We start from the raw sequence: 22,500 nt of genomic DNA, 5'->3' as shown, positions 1-22,500 counted from the left end.
TTTATAAAATAATATGTATATGTGTGTAGGTAAATATAAATATATACATATATATATTATACATATTTTATATATATATATATATATATATTATATAATTTATATGTATGACTATATATATATATATATATATATATATATATATTTATATATATATATATATATATATATATATATATATAATATATATATATAGCAAATTATATATACTCATATACTCGTATATGTGTGTATTTAAATGTCCATTGAACACTGAACTGCCACCATATTCAGAACCTGCCACTGCATGACTTGCAAATCTGACTTTCCAGCACAGGATAAGTTACGCCCTTCTGCCCGCCCTGCTTGTCCCTTTCGCCCTTCTGGCGGGTATTGGTAGCTCCTGGGCAGGCAGTCTGACTTACCCCCTCCTGATAATACCCACCTGGGCAAAAAAAGGGACCCCCTGAACCCACCTCTTTGATCCTAACCCATTTCGGCTTTCTAGGAATTGCACGAATTCTGTCCTTTCACTTTTGCGTCCTTGGAGTGTCCTGGCCAATAGGATGTGAGGATTCTTCTTCTTCTTCTTTTTTTTTTTGCAGGGTCTTAGAAAGTGTTCTCTGTGGGGTATATATATATATGAGAGGGTAGCTTTCTCTTGCATTACACGCTTTCCCTAGGGTCAACGAGAGAGAGAATCGCCAGGAAAAAACTGTGAGAGGTAAGTTTGGAAAACAGACTGGAGTCGTTTTTAGCATTTTAGGTTTCGTGCGTTCTCGGGACGGCGCTCGCTCGGGTGGATTCTTATATAGGCAGCAGACCGAAGTTCTTTGAACAACCGCAATATAATCGAGATTGTTTTCTGCTAAAATCGAACGACCTTTTAAACACGCAACAGCGTTCTTTTTCATTCTATATTGTCAGCTTCTTAGCAAAAGGTTCAGTGCACTTTGGATCCATTGAACACAAGTATTTATGCGTAACGCTGGGTACCTTGGGAGGCTGAAGGTGAGATTTGGCTCATTATTTAAGAAATAATATAATACAAAGGCAACTGAGGCTAGTTCATTAAAGCCTTATGCGTATCCTTAACGAGACAGACAAAATTGTAAGTGAATTTCTAGCGTATGAAATAACAGAACTTTTAACAATGGGTGCGTATTCTTCACTGAAAATCATTTTAAACAATCCGTAGTTTATATATATACACACACATATGTATATATATACATATGTATATATATATACATATGTATATATATATATATGTGTGTGTGTGTGTGTGTGTATTTCATTCATAAACACAAGAGAAATAATTAATTACAAATTTTTTGGCGTGACGGTGGCACTGGTAACGATTATGAAAATATAGAAGGCCAGACTTACATAATGAAAATAATTTACATAAATGGCAGTTGGATCTTTAGCAAAATATTTTTTGGAAATGCTTAAACCAGTCATATATTTCAATTATTAGTAACAAAAAATTACTGGTCTCAATAACACGTGACCACATTCATCCACCAATGACATTCCTTGATTATCTGCCACTGAAGCTACTTTAACTGATAGACGAGGATAATATTTGGATGGGTGACCATTATTAGATGTCGGTAGTCAGCACCACTGGGCACAATGATGCCCCAAGAACCACAAAAGTGATTTGTGTACAGAGAAAGTTTACAGTTCGTAGCCTGAAAAGGTTTCTTTTTTTATATATATGTTAATGAATCAAAACAAGTGACATGGAAATTATGTATAAAAAAAAAGGTAAAAAATGCGCCGAGTTTTCTGTACAGCATATAGGCTGTAAGAGCCGCTGCCCACGAAACTTGCAGCCACAGCCCGGTGGTGGCCTGTCCTATAGATTTGCCAGACGCACGATCATTGATAACTTGAACCTTAAATAAAATAAAAACTACTCAGGCTAGAGGGCTGCAATTTGTTATGTTTGATGATTGAAGGGTGGATGATCAACACACCAATTTGCAGCCCTCTAGCCTCAGTAGTTTTTAAGATCTGAGGGCGGACAGAATCAGTGCGACGGACAGACAAAGCCGGCACAATAGTTTTCTTTTACAGAAAACTAAAAACGGCTCTCAGACAGTTAAATGCTTCTTACACTAACGGCGCTTCACTATTATACAGCAAGTAAAGAAATTACAATGTAGTAAGGGAAAAAAACATTCAGAGTAAAACTGTTTGTCAGAGACTGTGCTAAAGAATATTTTCATTATTATAACTTTATGCATCATCTGTTAAAGAAGCATTATTCTGATCTACACTGAGTTAATTGTTTCCATCGATATTACTTTCACGTATTCATCAGTCTATTCTTCATTATATCTTTAAGGGCAATATGTTATCATCCTTTTCATTATTTCAGGACCTTTATCAGACTGAGTACATTACCAACGCCACCCTAGCCACTATCATCATCATCCTTTACTTGGTATAATCATATCCAACCAACATTATCATCACCATCTTCTCTTCCACATCATCAGTGACACATCTCATCACCGCCAGAATCATCATTAAACGAACTGATTTGTGATGGTCACTCTTCTACTCTTCTTCTTCTTCTTTATTTTCAGATGCATTTCAGCAAGCTAATCCTCGCCGTCGTCGCCCTCACCTGGGTCTCGACCACCGACGCCCTCCTGCCCTTCGCCACCCCGGCCCTGATCCTGGGCGGCCTCGCCGTCCTGAAGGGCGCCGCCATCTTCACCCTCATCGGCGGGCCCTTCAAAGGCAAGCGCTCCGCCGACGACGCCCTCGCCAGGGAGCAGAGCGAGGCCGCCCTTCTGTCCACCGTCGAGAACCTGGACCCCAGCGGCTGCATCCTGAAGCTCCTCTGCCACCTGCAGTTCAAGGAGGAGTCCACCAGGACTCCCGAAGAGAACACCCTGGTGCAGATGTTCTCCGGCAAGGCCGAGGGCCTCACCTCCCAGAGCGCGGCTTTCGTCTTCGCGGCCGAGATCGGCAGCAAGAACAAGGACGCCGCCGTCTGCGAGAAGTACTTCAACAAGTGCCCTTACACCAGCGACGAAGTGGGCAACCTCCTCCACCAGTCTTGGGGCTGCAATAACCCTTCTGTCTAAACGGGGGGGTCTCCTTCATGTCCTGGGGCTGCTAAAAATCCTTAGGCCTTCTTCAGCAGTCCTGGGGTGGAGCAATCCTTCCGCCTAAGTGGGTAACCTCCATTAGCCGTCCTAGGCCTGTACAATAATGATCCCCGGGACAAGAAAACCACTTAGGAGGATATGGAATCTTTATCAAAATCCTGTGTGTTACTCCTAACACGATCATTCTATTACTGTCTATTTTGAATGGATGGATGGAATACCATAATGTGCAATGATACAAAAGACATAAGAAATCTCGAGTAGAATCAAAATTCTTAAAAGCAGGTCAATTTGTAATGCTTCATCTTCAAAGTATTGCAGATGTAGTACTAACTATGTAAAGGGTAGACCGACTTTGTTGTTTGCAATAAAAATAAGTAAAGCCATTTCTCTTGTATCATTTTCTATCCAAAAAATGCATAAACATGGGATTAAACTTTCTCTCGAACAAGTATATAGGCCTACATGATGTATGGAATAGAACAGAATATAGGATTTAGGCCAAAGGCCAAAGCGCTGGGACCTATGAGGTCATTCAGCGCTGAAACGGAACCTGACAGTAAAAAGGCGTGAAAGGTGTAACGGGAAGAAATCCTCGCAGTTGCACTATGATTCAATTGTTAGGAGAAGGTAGAGAGGAAGACGGAAGAAAAAGAACATGAACGGAGGTACAGTAAAAGGAACGAAAGGGGGTTGCAGCTGGGGGCCGAAGGGACGCTGCAAAGAGCCTTAAGTAATACCCACAGGGTACATGTTGTACGCATGACAACAGACACACCCATTCTGGGATGTGTTTCATATCCCCAGGACCTCCTTCGCCTTAGCAATGACTAATTACCAAGAGAAGTATTAATTGCTTAAGTCAACAAAAGTACAATGCGTTGCCAACTTTCGGGAGGAGCGAGCCAGACTGCCCGGGGCTACCCTTACCCTCCAGAAGGGCGAAAAGGTCAGACGGCCAGACAGAAGGTCATGACTGATTTTACCTGAAAGTCAGATTTGCAAGTCATGGCATGGCCGGCTGCGAATATGAAGTGGTAATACCAAGGGGCAATACAGTATAATGCATTTTCGTGTATGCATACACATATACTGCATATATATATAATATATGTATAAATCTATGTATCTATATATCCATTTATATATATATATATATATATATATATATATATATATATATATATATATATACTGTATATATATATATATAATCTCGTGCATATATATGTGTAAATATATGTATCTATATATATACATTTTTATATATTTATATATGTATATAATATATATATATATATATATATATATATATATATATATATATATATATATATACTGTATACACACACACACACATATCCGACGTTTCGCGACAATTGCTATAGTCGCATTTTCAAGGCTGCAACGATTAAAAATACTTCTTACAAAAAATCACATTAAAACATCGATATATACATGTTTTAATGTGATTTTTTGTAAGAAGTTTTTTTTAATCATTGCAGCCTTGAAAATGCGACTATAGCAATTGTCGTGTAACGTCGGCATAATAAACGAATTGCAACAATGGTGCCCTTTCCCTTCGCCTTCGAGATTGTATCCTGAGTCCAGACTCACCCTACTGGATATATATATACTGTATATAATATATATATATATATATATATATATATATATATATATATATATATATATATATATATATATATATATATATATATATATATATATATATATATATATATATACATACATAATGCCTCAAGGGATAGACACCATGATGATTTCTGGTAAAAAAAAAATCTCTTCTGGCAATGCCAATGAGCCTTAAAAATTAAGGTGTATAATTACTATACAACAGATGTAATTCACATTAAAGTAAACAATAAAATAAACATGGCCAAAAAATCGTTTTTACTACTTATCTAGAGACTTTTAAAAATATATATTTCTTCTAAAATTATGCTTTCTTAAAAATCACACATGATTTGAAATGCAATCCGAATGCAGTGTGCAGTAAATGTATAGATTGACAACCTTGTATAAGTTAAGTATACCTTAGTTTTACCAGACCACTGAGCTGATTAACAGCTCTCCCAGGGCTGGCCCGAAGGATTAGACTTATTTTACGTGGCTAAGAACCAAGTGGTTACTTAGCAACGGGACCTACAGCTTATTGTGGAATCCGAACCACATTATAGCGTGAAATGAATTGCAACCTATTTATGCATGATAATATTTTAATCAACAGTGCATTCATTTTTACCACATGAACTTAGATTAATGACTTACACAAACTTTATGCATTCAAAGGAGAAGGAGAAACACCATTTATTTTGTTATACATAATAAAAATATCACATATATTCTAAAATAATTGTATGTAAGAAATTTCGAATTCAAATATATTTCTCTAGGCACTCCTAACTATGAACATTTCCTTAACATACCTGACAAGGACAGCCTCCGTAACCTGATGTCATCCTTGGTGACGGGGAATTGGGCCTATCCTCCCTTGCTCAAGAGATTGACAAACGTAGAGGACTTCAACTAATGGGGAACTGCAAAACCTTCAAATCCTGCCGTGACGATGGTTAAGAAGCCTGAGGACTTTCTTCCCACACTTTTACAGAGATGAACAGCCGAGGACCTGAAGCAGGACTTCATATTAAAAATTTAATTAATCCACAATGTGCCTGACTTGACTGAACTGAACTGAATACAGACTTTAGGCCAAAGACCAAGCACTGGGACCTATGAGGTCATTCAGCGCTGAAACGGAAATTGACAGTAAAAGGTTTGAATGGTATAACAGGGGGAAAACCTCGCAGTTGCATTATGAATCAATTGTTAGGAGGGGGTGGAATGATTGATTAATTGTGGGTTATCTGGCGTCACAACTACCAGGGTCACCGACGCCGAGGAGAGGGTGGAGAGTAAGATGGAAGAAAGAGAATATGAAAGAAGATACAGTAAAAGGAACGAAAGGGGTTGCAGCTAGGGACCGAAGGGATGCTGCAACGACCCTTAAGCAATGCGTACAGTGCACCGCATGAGTTGGACTGACGGCCCTACACCCCTACGGAAGCCTGATTCAACTAACTTTAAAACTGATGAGGTTTTCAGAGGCCGTATCTGTCTCGCTATGAAATCCCCAAATTTAACGTAATAAAAAGCAGATAATAAACCAGAAGCACAGGAATACTAACAGTAGCCTAACTGTCATCACTAGTGAAAGAGAGAGAGAGAGAGATCTACTATACTCTTCATATTATTTAAAAAAAGAAACCAACTATTATGAGGAGAGAGAGAGAGAGAGAGAGAGAGAGAGAGAGAGAGAGAGAGAGAGAGAGAGATAAAATAACCGTACAATACGCTTCACATCATTAAAAAAACAGCAACTATTGTCAGTTACAATCGACAGTAGTGAATAAAACAATTAAGGATACAAGAGAGAGAGAGAGAGAGAGAGAGAGAGAGAGAGAGAGAGAGGGCGTCTACTATACTCTTCACATTATTTAAAAAAAGAAACCAACTATTATGAGAGAGAGAGAGAGAGAGAGAGAGAGAGAGAGAGAGAGAGAGAGAGAGAGAGAGAGAGAGAGAGAAAATAACAGTACAATACTGTTCACATCATTAAAAACACTGCGACTATTGTCAGTAACAATCAACAGTAGTGAATAAAACAATTAAGGATACAAGAGAGAGAGAGAGAGAGAGAGAGAGAGAGAGAGAGAGAGTCTTTGATAAATAAATTAATCCTACTATAATCCCCATGTTATTAAAGAAAAACTCCCTTCAAGAACTATGAAGTATGTACTAAAGTGACACTAAATGAAATCTGATGGAAAAAAAAAAAAACCATTCATTTTTTTTACATTAAATTCTTCAGAAAGTGACGAAAGCCTGGTTCTCAAAAAAAAAAAATAAATAAATAAAAAAAATAAATTCGGGATAAGGTTGCTAGTCTAATGCTACTCTCAATCATAGCTGTCGCCCACAACAATTCTCCGAGTGCCAGTTAATGATTTCACAGAGGCATGGCGCATTTTCTTAGGAGCAACTCACAATGCTTTCCCCATCCGTAATCGACTTCGTATATATATATATATATATATATATATATATATATATATATTTACAGGCAGATAGCGAAACCATGCATTACACGAACTGCCTGAAATATCAGGCAGATAGCGAAATGCACTTAGGGACATTTGATACCCCCAGGGGGCTAGTACTAAACACGGCGAAATACATTTGACTCCACCAGGGCTAGTACTAACCACGGCGAAACAGTGTAGGTGAGTCACTGTTTCGCCGTGTTTAGTACTAACCCCTGGGGTATCAAATGTCCCTATGTGCATACCGCTATCTGCCTGAAATTTCAGGCAGTTCGTGAAATGCCCGTTCGCTTTCTTTCTGACTGTAACGTATATGTGCATATATATATATATATATATATATATATATATATATATATATATATATATATATATATATATATATACTGTATATATTAAAGTCTGTACGTGCACTGGACTTGGTCAAAAATGAGAAGTACAGTACATACAAGTAGGCCTACGTGGAAGGTAAATGCTCACAATATAATCAAAATTAGCGAATGTTAATGTTATAGAGTACACACATTTATTTACTGATTTGAATCATTGTGATTATTATTACTTAAAACTAATTGCTTTTACACATATCCTACAAAATCATTACAGCGTCTTGCCAGTAACTTTGCATTTCCAGCAATTTCAGTATCTAAGTCTTTACTATCCCTCTATTTATAGGAGAATGAGTGATAGGCTATATGGTATCAGAACATACTCGATATCTAATCCAGTCGCCAAAAGAAAAAAAAATTACAAATCACAGCCTAAAAAAAAAAGTATGAGAATGTAATAAACGCTTGCATGCGTATGAAAACTGATTTTGAAATAGACCAAGTACACTGGATTATACCCTAACTGTCCATAATGCAAAAGTGATATCAGCTTTTTTTCAGACATATTTTGCTAATACTGGTGCTATTTAAAAAAAGCTGGAATATATCAGAACACGATGGTCTTGTTAATAGTTCTGAAGCCGATTCTGAACAGTGAAATACGAAGAATTTTGTATAACTCGTGCGTTGTGCATGCATTGCATTTCTTGGTAAAAGTTGGTCTAAAGGAAGCAAAACTTCTGTACTTGCACTGCCACAAGTAATTGGACACACGCCATATTACACACACACACACACACACACACATACATATATATATATATATATATATATATATATATATATATATATATATATATATATATATATATATATATATATATATATATATATATAATGTACATATACACACACCAGCTGTGGACTTGTACACTATCGTTACGGCGTTTTTTGACCTTTCCACTTTCCCTACGTTCATTTCCTACAATAATCAATAGTTATTTCCTGCCATGTGGTTTCTCTCTCTCTCTCTCTCTCTCTCTCTCTCTCTCTCTCTCTCTCTCTCTCTCTCTCTCTCTCTCTCTCTCTCTCTCCTGCATGAAGCTTATGAATGAATCCAAACGTTAAAAAGAAAGATATTTTAGTAATTCAAATAAAACGGGGCCCATTTCATTTGTTACCCTTAAGCCTAACTGATATCTGGCATTGCATTCAATATGAGTATCTAGTCTGTCCTTGCAACGGTCAACGGTGGCAACACGCATACTGAAAAAGTTTCATCTTGGTGAATTTCATGAAAAATAATGGATATTGTTGGTTGGAAATTGCTAGGTATTTGCGAAATCTCTTTTGTGATGTATGTATAACCTCGATTACGCTAAATTAACAGTTGCCTTATCAACAATGACTATTAAGGTGAAAAAAAAAAAAAAAGTTCGAGGATGCATCCATAAGTCCAATCTGCGCATGCGCTAGATTACCACATGCCAAAATTTCCGTGTACATGTAATAATATTACCGTGCAGTCCAAGGCTGCATACGAGCATTGTTAACATTTTGCTTTGATATAAAATTCTTCCTTAAAATACGAATGTTTTTCGATAATATCTATCTATTGCATTATCATATGCATTACAATGAAAAGTTCTTTCTACTTCTATAAACACATATTTAAGAACGTAGGCTAAGGTTAGGCTAACATTACAGATGCAATTAAAGAAATGAAATCAACTACCCTTTACAATGTCATAATAAAATCATGACCCATGTAAATGTCACGTAAATAAACACATTAAATTTACGCTAGCAAAATAAATCAACAAAATGTCACAAGCATGTAACCAACTAATAATCAAGTGTAATCAAAAGCGCATGGTTTATTCACATGAAAACGGCAACGGCCACTGAAACAATCTCGCGAGAGCTTTTTAGCGGCTTTTGATTGCTCTTGATTATTAGTTAGTTACATGCTTGTGACATTTTGTCGATTTATTTTGCTAGCGTAAATTTACTGTTTATTTACGTGGCATTTATATGGCTCATGTTTTTATTATGACATTGTAATGGTTAATTGATTTCACTTCTTTAATTGCATCTTTAATGTTAGCCTAACCTTAGCCTACGTTCTTAAATATGTGTTTATGGAAGCAGAAAGAACTTTTCATTGTAATGTATATATATGTATATATATACACATATACTGTATATACATATATGTATATATTATATAAACAGTATATATATAATATATTATTATACATATATGTATTACACTATATATATATATATATATATATATATATATATATATATATATATATATATATATATATATATATATATATATACAGTGAACCCCCGATATTCGTGGGGGACACGTACCACACCCCTGTGAATAGCTAAAATCCGCGAATACTTAAAACCCCTCTAAAAACACTTAGAACTGCCCATTTTGATAGTTTAAACACAAGAAAAACCCTGTAAAAATGCTTACATCTGAGTATTTTAATAGTTTTATCACAAAAAGTGCATTTACTCATGAAAATTATATGAAAATACAGTGATTAGTGAATATTTCTCAGTGAAAATACCGCAAATGGGCGAATTTTCCGCGAATAACAGGTAGATATGTTCTACAGAGAAACCCGCAAATGCATGAGTCCTCGAATCGTGAGAACACGAATACGGGGTTTTACTGTGTATAAATATATATATATATATATTTACAAATCTCCGACACAATATATATAATATATATATATACAATTATAAATTTCTGACACAATATATATATATATATATATATATATATATATATATATTATATATAATATATTTTATATATACAGTATATTTAATATATATATATATATATATATATATATATATATATTATATTTGTCTTTTATAATATGCTAAGTTTTAACAAACGTATATTAAAAGTCTTTGATTTTAAAGGAACTATAAAAAAAATGTGTAAGGTCTTTCACATTCTTACATTTGAGCTGATCAATCACATAAAACTCTTTTATGCCAAAGAATCTTAACATTCCAAGGCTTAAGGAATTACAACAAAGAAAGTTTGTAAAAAGTTTAACCTAACCTAACCTAAGGAAGCAGGGGGCTTCCACCAATGACACTTCCACTGTATTTTTGGACTGATTATATTTGTGTCTTCACGGTTAAGAAATGTAATCGAGGTTGTATTTAATTACTTTGGTAATATTACAAATGTCATAAAAATGGCAGCTTCCCTTTCAGTGGCTATCTTCACACGAAAAATAAAAATTAGTCGTTGTAAATTTGCTTTTTTTTTCTATAAAAAATAACCCGGGTCTATAGCATCATAATTACTGAACCAATTAATTCATTCTGTTTTCATCATTTAGGATAATGTAGTAAAGTAAAGCACTACAGTAATGTCGGGTGCCCCTAGGCTACGTCTTGTATATTTTCCAATGGACACCTATGGTTAGTAAGCCACGGTACAATTGCGTATCTTACGTAATTTCTTACCTGGAAACGGTGTAGCCTAGCTTGTATCTGGAAGTTCGAATTTGAAGTTCTTCGTGAATTCTAGTCAAACACCAACTACTATGGGAGCTTGAAATGGAAATTACTTTTTGTTTAATAATTAAATACTTTTCACGAATGAATTCAGCATTCGGCAAGCCTTTGTGCTGCACCGATTAGGCCTCGTATAGACACCATTCTTGGTTTAAACTGTTTCTTTTCGGCACCATTCTTTCAAAACTTGGGATATCAGGTTACATTTTCATTGTACTTTGACCATAAAACATTAGGAATAGGTATGTGAACGTGCTGTCACTTCCTCGTATTGCCAATGACATACGTACCTCTGAGAGTTCAATCACAGCTGATCAGATTACTGTAACAACAACAAGGCATCCGTGACGTCACTGCTATGTCATTCCAATGATATCCTGAAATTTGACATTTTGAATTATTCCAAAAAGATAAAAGAAATTCTCTGTAACTTATATTCTATACATTAAACAATGACGCCTTTCGATCCTATCCGTACATCATAATTGCATTTATTTTAAGATATATTGCTTTCGACACTATCGTAAAAATATCCCAGACTCCATCGTTTAACGGAGTTTTCTTTGGGAAGACTGGAATTTTTCTTAAGTTTAAGCATATGTTTATTTTTTCTCTAACGTTGAATTAATTATACTGTCTGGATAAAGACAAACACGCTCGCTACGAATGTTTCTGTAACCAAGGTGATTTGCAATATCATAAAGTTTTCAAAGTTAATATTGTTTTGGATATATGAAATAAGGAGACTTACCGCACTGATTTTATCCTCTACATTTCTTAGTTACGGAAATGATAAGCACGAGCAATGTAGGCCTACGACGTCAATATGTTCATTTCCTGGATTAAAAATCTGACAAAATACAAGATTAAATTAAGTGACTATACCTCATCCCTCTTACTTCATACCTCCAACAGAATGACTGACAAAAGAATAACTGAAATAATTTCAAACTTACAGATTTTACTATGGCATAAATAAGACACCTGCTACCATCGGAAAATATGAAGCCAATACTCCTGACTTTAAACCGAATATATCTTTCTAGAAACATCATAGTTCTGATATCATTATCAACAATATTTAGTTATTTGTGTACTAGGAATGACCACCTTACATTAAACTTGGTAAGAGTTTATAATTAAAAGGTAGAAATTAGTGTCATATTATTAAACACGCCGTATTAATCACAGGAAGGACAATGTACAATGTAAATCAATAAAGATTTTAAGGTGTAATTCTAATTATGCCTACCGGCAGAGAAGCCAATATTGGATTCATGATTTTTGTATTAGATGATTTTATGCTGATTAAATGACACTCTTTCTCTCTGAGAGGCTTGTAGCTTCTTGCGTTAGATCCATATTTATAAATGAAAATAATGAAATTTTACAGCGTTGCTGAGAATATAGCTTTGAATACTTTAACATTTTGAATACTTTAAACCAATTAATGTATATTGAATTCAAATATATTTTAAACAAATCATCTGAAGGTGACTGGTATGCGTTTATTTACACAATATATTACCAAATTAATCCTCCATTGAATGGGTATTAAAAATGAATCGAGAGACAGGTATGGCAAACCTATCCTCTGGGTAATTGATTTATTTATAAAGCACGTTTCGTCTTGGGTTGGGCCGAGAGAACATTGCTGAAACTTGCAAGAAGCCTTAGTTGTCCGGTGTCAGAGTAAAAATAATAGAGAAAAAAATACGAGCTACTTCATCGTCAGCTCCGAAGTCAAGACATTAAAATTGCCAGACACCGCCATCGCTTTCCCAATTCCCGGTAAGATCAAGGTCCAACTTTTCTTTGGACCTTATAAGAAAGGACAGTGCTCTTACCCTCGCTGACAGGGTCCTGGTTTTACCCAGTATTTTTTCTCGCCTAAGTTATTTCCCCTCTCCCCCATCAACCCATTCCTCTAAACACTCTCCCAAATTACAGTAGTGTTTCGACACATGTGCTTCCGCCCCTTGCTTTTCCGGAGGTCTAACTGTTAGGCCCCGTGGAGTATATAAGAAGCCTAGAGTGTGCCCCGAAAGCATCAGTTTACCCTGTGGCATCGTGACCTTCGGGAATTAAGAGAGCTCCTCAGAGTAAGTCTAATGGTTAAGTTTTCTTTAAGGAGTAAAATGTTATCATTATTATTATTATTATTATTATTATTATTATTATTATTATTATTATTATTGCTGATGCTTTGACTTTTGTCATTAAAAACTGCTGAGCATATAATACCCGCAGGAGATAAGAATAAAAATGTGAACATATCATTAGTAACCGATGTTAACTAACAACCAACTACGCTGAAAGAATATATATATATATATATATATATATATATATATATATATATATATATACATATATACATATATATATATATATATATATATATATATATATATATATATATATATATATATATACATATATATATATATATATATATATATATATATATATAACTATTGAAATGCTAAAGATATCAGTACAGAGGGAAACGAAAGTACTTAAATGCATCTCAAACAATAGATAGTTGGATTACTTCTATTAGCTAGTTGTGGTGGTGGCAGATAATGACTGATAGTAATTAAACATATTTTTGGTACTTAGTAGCAGCTGATGACCAAAAAGTGTAGGAATATATTTATGGCTGTAGTGATTCTAATAGTATTCGTTCATGACTGCTATAATGAAATATATTCTTGCTTATTAGCAGTTCTTAGTTGACGGTAGTGAAATTTATTAACCATAAATGAAGGAAATTAGATATATTCTTGGGTTCAGTAGTAGTAGCGATTCACAAATGATAGAAATGAAACACATTCAGTCTGAATTATGATTAACAGTGATTCAGTATATTCATCGTACTAGCAGAAGTAGCTCATGACTGACTAAATAAATAGGCCTATATCCTTTCGTTCCAGATGCATGCCAGCAAACTCTTCCTGTTCTCCGTCGCCTTGGCGTGGATCGCCAGCGTCGACGCCACCTTCGCCATCGCCGGGGCATCCACAGGACTGATCCTGGGTGGTCTGGCCGTCCTGAAGGGCGCCGCACTCCTCGGCTACGCAGTCGGCAAGAAGAAGAAGTTCGCCGCAAAGCCGTTCATCTTCAAGCGATCCGTCCACGGGGAGGTTCTCGCCAACGACCAGGAAGAGACGGAGCTCTTTTCGGCCGTCGAGAAATTAGACCCAACTGGTTGCATCCCGAAGTTGCTCTGCCACCTGCAGTTCAAGGAGGAGGCCCTCAGGACTCCCGAAGAGAACGTTCTGGTGCAGATGTTCTCGAACAGGCCTGATGCCCAGGGGTCTTACGGCTCGGCCTTCGCCTTCGCCGCCGAGGTCGGCCAAAAGGGAGGTGACTCCACAATCTGCGAGGAACACTTCAAGTCCTGCCCCTACTCCAAGGATAACGTGAGCGAGATGCTTCAGGAGTCTTGGGGCTGCGCCCTTAAGCCTACCCTGGTGGGCCGCTGAGAAGGACGTACAGCAGGTGTTCTGAGACCTGAACAAACTTTCTTGGGATTGAGAGACGAACTGGCATGTTATCATTAAATGTATTCTTTTTTTTAACAAAATTACTTTTGGTCATCAATTCTCATATTTTTATTTTCACTAACTGTGCTTATATAAATTGTGTATCTTTTAACTGTTTTTTTTATTTCCAAGTATTCTTTTAGAGTATTCTTAAATCATCTTTATTCAAATATAACACTCAGTGCATAATTATAAAAAAAATATCACAAATACAGTTTAGTTTGAAATGCTTTTCAGTTAGCCCATATAGCCTATATATATATATATATATATATATATATATATATATATATATATATATATATATATATATATATACATATGTATGTATATAAATATATATACATACATATATATATATATATATATACATATGTATGTATATAAATATATACATACATATATACATATATATATATATATATATATATATATATATATATATATATATATATAACTGAATTTTCAAGACCTTTATAGAATAAAATATAGGTATATCAGCCAAAGAAACCCCACGTGGTGGAGTTAATTCTGCTGGCTATACAACGACATAGATTGTGACTTGCAATAAAATAAAATAAAAAACTTATTCTTTTCCTGAACCTCCATAAGGAAAATTTTTGTAATGCTAATCTATCTATCTATCTGTCTATCTATCTATCTATCTATCAAACTATCTATCGAGTTATGTGCTTCCTTTTCTAAACGTAATTGCTATACATTGCCTTCTATAAATGGTCTCCTGCTTCATAAATACGTTAAACAGAGAATCCCGAAACTATAGTTCTGTACCTTTGTGCCTAATCCCCGTAGTGGGGTTGTGCCGTCATTGCATCTTACGCGGTACACTGTAAGCATTACTTGAGGTTCTTCGCAGCGTCCCTTCGGCCCCTAGCTACAACCCCTTTCGTTCCTTTTACTATACCTCCGTTCATATTCTCTTTCTTCCATCTTACTTTCCACCCTCTCTTTACAATTGTTTCAACATTATTTTCAGCGCTCAATGACCTCATAGGTCCCAGTGCTTGGCCTGTGGCATAAAGTTTACATTCAATTCAGTTTTATGCCTAATACATTTGTGTATATCAGTGCATCACTATACATCAGAATTGGAGCCAGCATCATCGCTCTAGTGATGGTTTTATTTATTATTATTATCATTACTATAATCGATGATTAGCAAACTTGTTTTCGTGAATTTTGAGTTATAATTCATCCCGAATCTTGAGAGGACATTTTTCAAAAAATTAATCAAAACGAAATATTATATTTTACAAGTCATCTTCCGTACCCGCTTCTAAGGGACTTGCAGAACTGATATATATATATATATATATATATATATATATATATATATATATATATATATATATGTATATATACACTTTATCCCATTACTAACAGGACCTCATTCAAACTGGATGGTATCTAGCGGAGATATTTATTCATAAAAGTTACAAGCTTTCTAGGACAAACAGTCCTCATTGTCAAGTTTGTCCTAGAAAGCTTGAATTTTTTTATTTTAATAAACATCTCTGCTAGATACCATCCAGTTTGAATGGGGTCCTGTTAGTAAATATATATATGTATATATATATATATATATATATATATATATATATATATATATATATATATATATATATATATATATATATATATATAATATATATATATATATATATATATATATATATATATATATATATATATATATATATGTGTGTGTGTGTGTGTGTGTGTGTGTGTAACTATTACAGAAAATAAAACATCGTACTTAAAATGTCTACTGATGTAAATATCTTATTAAGATCTTTTGTAATGTTTAAAGGAAGGGACATATTGTTAGCATACAGATGCATGAGGTAAATATTCCCATTTATAAATCAAAGTTCGTCAGATGATGAAAAATAACGGTCGAGTTATAGAACAGTCAGGGATATCATCATAACAAAAACGTAAAATAACATACAGAAATGAAACAGATAAGACGTAGAAATAAAATATAATGACTGAACTAATCTAAAGGAGTACATGTGCATCTAGTAACAAATTAAGGAAGTAAATAGAATTATATGGCACAGTGGACAAACTTCTTGACAGGAGAGACAAGTAAAAAATGCGCCGAAGATTCTTCGGCGCAATCGAGTTTTCTGTACAGCCGCTACAGCATATAATCAAGGTCACCGAAAATAAATCTCTCTCTCGGTGGTCTCGGTATGATTCTGTAAGAGCTGAGGCCCATGAAACTTTAACCACCGCCCGGTGTGGCTTGGCCTATATCGTTGCCAGATGCACCATTATGGCTAACTTTAACATTAAATAAAATAAAAACTACTGAGGCTAGAGGGCTGCAATTTGCTATGTTTGATAATTGGAGAATGGATGATTAACATACCAATTTGCAGCCCTCTAGCCTCAGTAATTTGTAAGATCTGAGGGCGGACAGAAAAAAGTACGGACGGGCGGAGAAAGCCGGCACAACAGTTTTCTTTACAGAAAACTAAAATGAAATATTTGGTTACATTGCATTTTGACTTTCATTCGCCCGTTACCTATCTTTGGACCTTCCTGGCTAACTGCTTTCCAAAACCATTCAACTCACCTTCATTATCTTCTGGCCTGGACGAGGTAATGGTTCCAAAAACTGGTAAAAGGGGAAATGAAAGTGACAAAATGCAGTGTAACCAGATATTTCCTTTTTCCAATGTCAAGAATTTCGTCGATTGCACCTTAAATTCCTACTTTCTTACTTTGTCCTTAGCTATCCTGTAGGTTAACCTTCATTTTTTACCATCTGAAGAAATTTCGATTTATGAGTAAGCATTTTTATTCCATTCATCTCTCTCTTCCTAATTTCATTCATTACGTTCCTTTTCCTTTCAGAACTGCAAAGTTCTTGAGGATACTAGTAAACCTTTTCAATACGATATTTAGTTCTCTGTGTTCATCATATTCTTCAAGAATCGCTACGGAATTTGATTGTGAATTTGCGGTGATAAGCGTAACTCTAAGAACTTATGCGAGAGGGTATTTTTGCAGTATATTTAATTCATGTGTTTATGTGCCAAGCACACCCTTAAACATTATTGAAAGACACTTGAAGTTATTCATTTAAGCACGCTGTTGTGTAAGTGTCTGTGAACTGTGCATTTTATGCGTAATTACAAATATATCTAAATAAATATTCACTACGCACCACATTTACAATGGAAAGCAAATTATCTTACTCGTCGGGGATTAAGTTTTATTATTATTATTATTATTATTATTATTATTATTATTATTATTATTATTATTATTATTATTATGTTATGCATTCGTTATTGTTAAACACCTCAGAAGTTAAAAATGCAAGTTAAAGAGAAGGTAACAGTAAAATTAAGTTCAGTTGGAAATTAAAATAGATGAGGCTAGTATATTAACCATTAGAATAATTTATATATATACATATATATACATATATATATATATATATATATATATATATATATATATATATATATATATATATATATATATATATATATATATATATATATATATATATATATATATATATATATATATACACACTTACATACACACAGACACACACACACACACACACACACACACATATATATATATATATATATATATATATATATATATATATATATATATATATACATACCAAAAATCACAGGAATATGCACGTGATTTGTTATCACCTTTTCCTGTGGCTTCAGCTGATAATACATACATACATATATATATATATATATATATATATATATATATATATATATATATATATATATATATATATATACATATATACATATATACATATATATATATATACATATATATATAATATAATATACATATATGTATATAATACATAATAAATCTGTCTTTATTTTAAAAATTATATATATATACACACACATATATATATATACACAGATATATATATACAGTACATACATACTAAAAATCACAAGAATATGCACGTGATTTGCTATCAGCTTTTCCTGTGGCTTCAGCTGATAATGTATCTGCATATATATAATACATAACAAATCCATCTTTCATTCCAAATTACTGTTAATAACTTCACGTTAAGTTCCTTGACCAAGACCAGCTACATCTCCAAAGGAAACTGTCAACGGCAACCTGCATCCCACAGCTACATCTTTTTGTCCAGTTATTTCCGCCTGTCCTCACTTTTACCTCTCCTGGTTTCTCTGACCTATTTTCAGCTGCTAGAATGTAGGTCATTCGCTCTTGGCGCCTTTCCCTTTCGTGCTCGAATGCTCCCTCGGCCAATAGGATGAGAAGACTCGAACTTCTGTAGACCTAGCTTTGGGTATATAAGGATGCAAAGCTTGTTTTTGCAGGCAGTATTATCCAGCGGGCGTTGGCGCTTTTAGGTGTTTCCAGACGGCGTTGCAAAGTAAGTTGGATGTGGTACTCACGCAGACGATGTCTAGGCTGACAGGGCTAGGTCTAGGGAGCTATTCTTGAGTTATAGATAAAATTAGAAGCAAGATTAATTTTAAGATGTTGGATAGTCAAGAAAAGACCAAAGGGGGCTGGTGAATTTGACAACATATAAATGGGATCATTTTCACCATCATATTATTTGGCATAAAATTTAGATTGATTCTGAAGACAGGCCAATTTTAGTTCTCTGTAAAAGAAAACTATTGTGCTGGCTTTGTCTGTCCATCAGCACCTTTTCTGTCCGCCCTCAGATCTTAAAAACAACTGAGGCTAGAGGGCTGCAATTTGGTATGTTGATCATCCACCCTCCAATCATCAAACATACCAAATTGCAGCCCTCTAGCCTCAGTAGTTATTTTATTTAAGCTTAAAGTCAGCCATAATCGAGCTTCTGGCAACGATATAGGATAGGTCACCACCGGGTCGTGCTTCTGGCAACGATATAGGATAAGCCAGAACCGGGCCGTGGTTAAATTTTCATGGGCCGCGGCTTATACAGCATTATACCGAGACCACCGAAAGATAGATCTATTTTCGGTGACCTTGATTATACGCTGTAGCGGCTGTACAGAAAACTCTATTGCGCCGAAGACACATCTGAGCATTTTCTAGTTGTTTTATTTTGAATTCAGTTGCTCAAATTAAGAATAATTTCGGATAAAATCTCATAAATGTGAAGTTGAAAGTGTTTTATTTTACCAGTAAAATATCTCCATAAATATATATTTTGAACTGCTATGATAACATCTGTGTAAGCATTACCAAAATTCCATTTGACTGATTGTGTATCTGGCTTATTTAATTTTAAGAATAATACGTTATCTTAAGTTCTAAAAGTCTGAAATCTATGGAACCTTTAGTTAATATTTAGCAGAATAATATTTTTTTATAATCAACGTATGATTTATATCTATGGTGCATCACTATAATGTGACCGGAAATCATAAGTAAAAGCCACGATAATGTATACGGGTGATTATATTTTTCCAAAATACAAAAAAAGGATTAGAAACATGGGGAAGCTTTCGACCGTTTGCACGGCTTTTTTTAACCCTTTTTTTTGTATTTTGGGAAAATACAATCGCTCATATACATTATTGTGGCTTTTTACTCATGATTTCTATATTGAACTGAAAATACCGCCACTTAAATTTTATTTTAAAATCAACATAATCTCTTCTATGAGTGTTTATGCGCTAAAACTGACCGCTAGCTCAACTTAAATGAGAGGGCCATCTCTAATGTTAACTCTTCTGTCTTTGGGACGAATTTGAGGGCTTGTGCAAGCATGAATGAGTCAAAATGAGGACTAAAAGCCAATAAAGTAACTAAAGACTAAGTAATCAGGTTATTAGACTATTACATCGGGTTAGAATCAGCCGAATCTCCGAAAATCAAAGGTGTTTATAAGATGTCATCTTCTGTCTGTTCCAGATGCATCACAGCAAAATGACACTTGCCATTTTGGCCCTCCTGTGGGCAGCCACAGCAAACGCCACCATCATCATCACGGGCGTGACCACAGGCCTCGTCCTGGGAAGTCTAGCCGCTCTGAAGGGCGCCGCCCTCCTAGGCTACGCCGTGGGGAAGAAGAAAGGCCACTTCGGGCACCACTTCTTCAAACGCTCTGTCGGGGAAGTCGGCGCCGAGAACCAGGCGGAGGAACACCTCCTGTCGACCGTCGGGAAGCTAGACCCAAGCGGCTGCATCCTGAAGTTGCTCTGCCACCTGCAGTTCAAAGAGGAAGCCTCAAGGACTCCCGAAGAGGAGGTCCTCGTCCAGATGTTCGGAAACAGGACGGGCGCCCTCACTTCCCACAGCGCTGCCTTCGTCTACGCCTCTGAGATTGGGAGCAGGAACAGAGACCCAGCTGTCTGCGAGAGGTACTTCAGTCAGTGCCCCTTCAGAGGCGAGGAAGTCAGTGGCCTCCTTCAGGAGTCCTGGGCTTGTGGAATGCAAGTCCTTCCAAAGGAACGCTGATGAGACTGAGATACTCTCTTTTTAAAAAAAGCAGTTATTTGTCTCATATTATTGAATTGTAATTTTATTTTGTTGTATGAAACAATTTCGGGTATTATTGTTATATATTTGATAAGTGCAGTACAAAGATAATATCTTTTTAAAATATATCTTATAACTAACAAAGTTGAAGGAATGTCAAAAGTAGATTAGTAGAGAAGCTTGGTTGTTTAATAAAGCATTATATGAGACCTTTAGTTTTAATTTCATCTTGAGTTAATTGTTTTAACACGTATAGAGAGAATCTCTCTCTCTCTCTCTCTCTCTCTCTCTCTCTCTCTCTCTCTCTCTCTCTATATATATATATATATATATATATATATATATATATATATATGTGTGTGTGTGTGTGTGGGTGTGTGTATACACACACACACACACACACATATATATATATATATATATATATATATATATATATATATATATATATATATATATATATATATATATATATATATATATAAATTTCTGACTCACATCAGGATCGAACCCAAGTCTTTCAATTGAAAGGCAAGGGCGCTGCCCACTAGGCCACAGCCCACTAGGCCACACAAGTCTAAAAGAAGTTGGAACCTGAGAGCAACTGCACCCAAGGAACTATCTTGGCAAGCTAACTGCTTGAATACCAGATTCCAACTTCTTTTACACTTGTGTGGCCTAGTGTGCAGCCCCCTTGCCTTTCAATTGAAAGACCTGGGTTCGATCCTGATGTGAGTTAGAAATTTATTTTTGTTCCACACGTGATTGTGTGTTGATTATTTCCATATATATATATATATATATATATATATATATATATATATATATATATATATATATATATATATATATCCACTATCCACCTCTTTTATGATGAAAAGATTAACATAACAAGTATTATGAAGAATGTAAATGTAATGAACAGGATTTAAGATGCTTTCATTAAGTAAACAACAACGAAAAAGCAACAAAACAATATTATTGAATTTTATGACGGATCTACAACAGATCTTTCACCGCGGATTATCCTGCGAATATCCTTTGTATATCCTTCGTATTGCAGTAGGATCCACAAACAAGCTCAAATAACGCATCGTGAAAATGAAACTTCATTTTAGAGTATTTTTATCATTTTTCTTATTCGGTAAATGAAACTTATTCACATGGAGCAAGCACACCACAGGGGCCATTGACTTCAAATTCAAGCTTCCAAAGAACGTTGGCTTCAATCTCCCACCACAGACCCCACACTGCAGCAGTAACTGATCATGGTACAGAGCCAGTGATTTTTTCATCGCCCTGGGAAAGGCGCGAACTCATGACATCTAAG

General features: G+C 35.1%; 3 protein-coding genes and 1 long non-coding RNA gene across 4 annotated transcripts in view; 3 read left to right on the top strand and 1 right to left on the bottom strand.

Moving 5' to 3' along the window:
• Positions 1–11,442, bottom strand: part of LOC136831239 (uncharacterized) — a 54,388-nt gene extending 42,946 nt beyond the window's left edge. The window contains exons 1-2 of the long non-coding RNA XR_010850808.1: positions 11,080–11,442; positions 5,561–5,760 (exon numbers count right to left, since the gene is read on the bottom strand). This is a non-coding gene — a long non-coding RNA (uncharacterized lncRNA). The remainder of the gene's footprint in view (positions 1–5,560; positions 5,761–11,079) is intronic.
• LOC136831696 (uncharacterized) lies at positions 2,415–3,452 on the top strand. Its single transcript, XM_067092327.1, has one exon. The coding sequence runs from the start codon at positions 2,580–2,582 to the stop codon at positions 3,084–3,086; it is 507 nt and encodes a 168-aa protein (XP_066948428.1). The 5' UTR covers positions 2,415–2,579; the 3' UTR covers positions 3,087–3,452.
• Positions 11,443–13,121: 1,679 nt separating the features above from the next.
• LOC136831695 (uncharacterized) lies at positions 13,122–14,857 on the top strand. The gene is made up of 2 exons (XM_067092326.1): positions 13,122–13,232; positions 14,067–14,857. The coding sequence occupies exon 2, from the start codon at positions 14,067–14,069 to the stop codon at positions 14,616–14,618; it is 552 nt and encodes a 183-aa protein (XP_066948427.1). The 5' UTR covers positions 13,122–13,232; the 3' UTR covers positions 14,619–14,857.
• A 4,178-nt stretch (positions 14,858–19,035) lies between these two features.
• Positions 19,036–21,330, top strand: LOC136831694 (uncharacterized). The gene is made up of 2 exons (XM_067092325.1): positions 19,036–19,119; positions 20,604–21,330. Exon 2 carries the CDS (start codon positions 20,604–20,606, stop codon positions 21,147–21,149), a length of 546 nt encoding a protein of 181 aa, XP_066948426.1. The 5' UTR covers positions 19,036–19,119; the 3' UTR covers positions 21,150–21,330.
• The last annotated feature ends 1,170 nt before the right edge of the window (positions 21,331–22,500 follow it).

The sequence above is a fragment of the Macrobrachium rosenbergii genome, chromosome 48 (genome assembly GCF_040412425.1).
Source record: "Macrobrachium rosenbergii isolate ZJJX-2024 chromosome 48, ASM4041242v1, whole genome shotgun sequence".
NCBI lineage: Eukaryota > Metazoa > Arthropoda > Malacostraca > Decapoda > Palaemonidae > Macrobrachium > Macrobrachium rosenbergii.
This window is presented reverse-complemented; position numbering and strand designations above follow the sequence as displayed.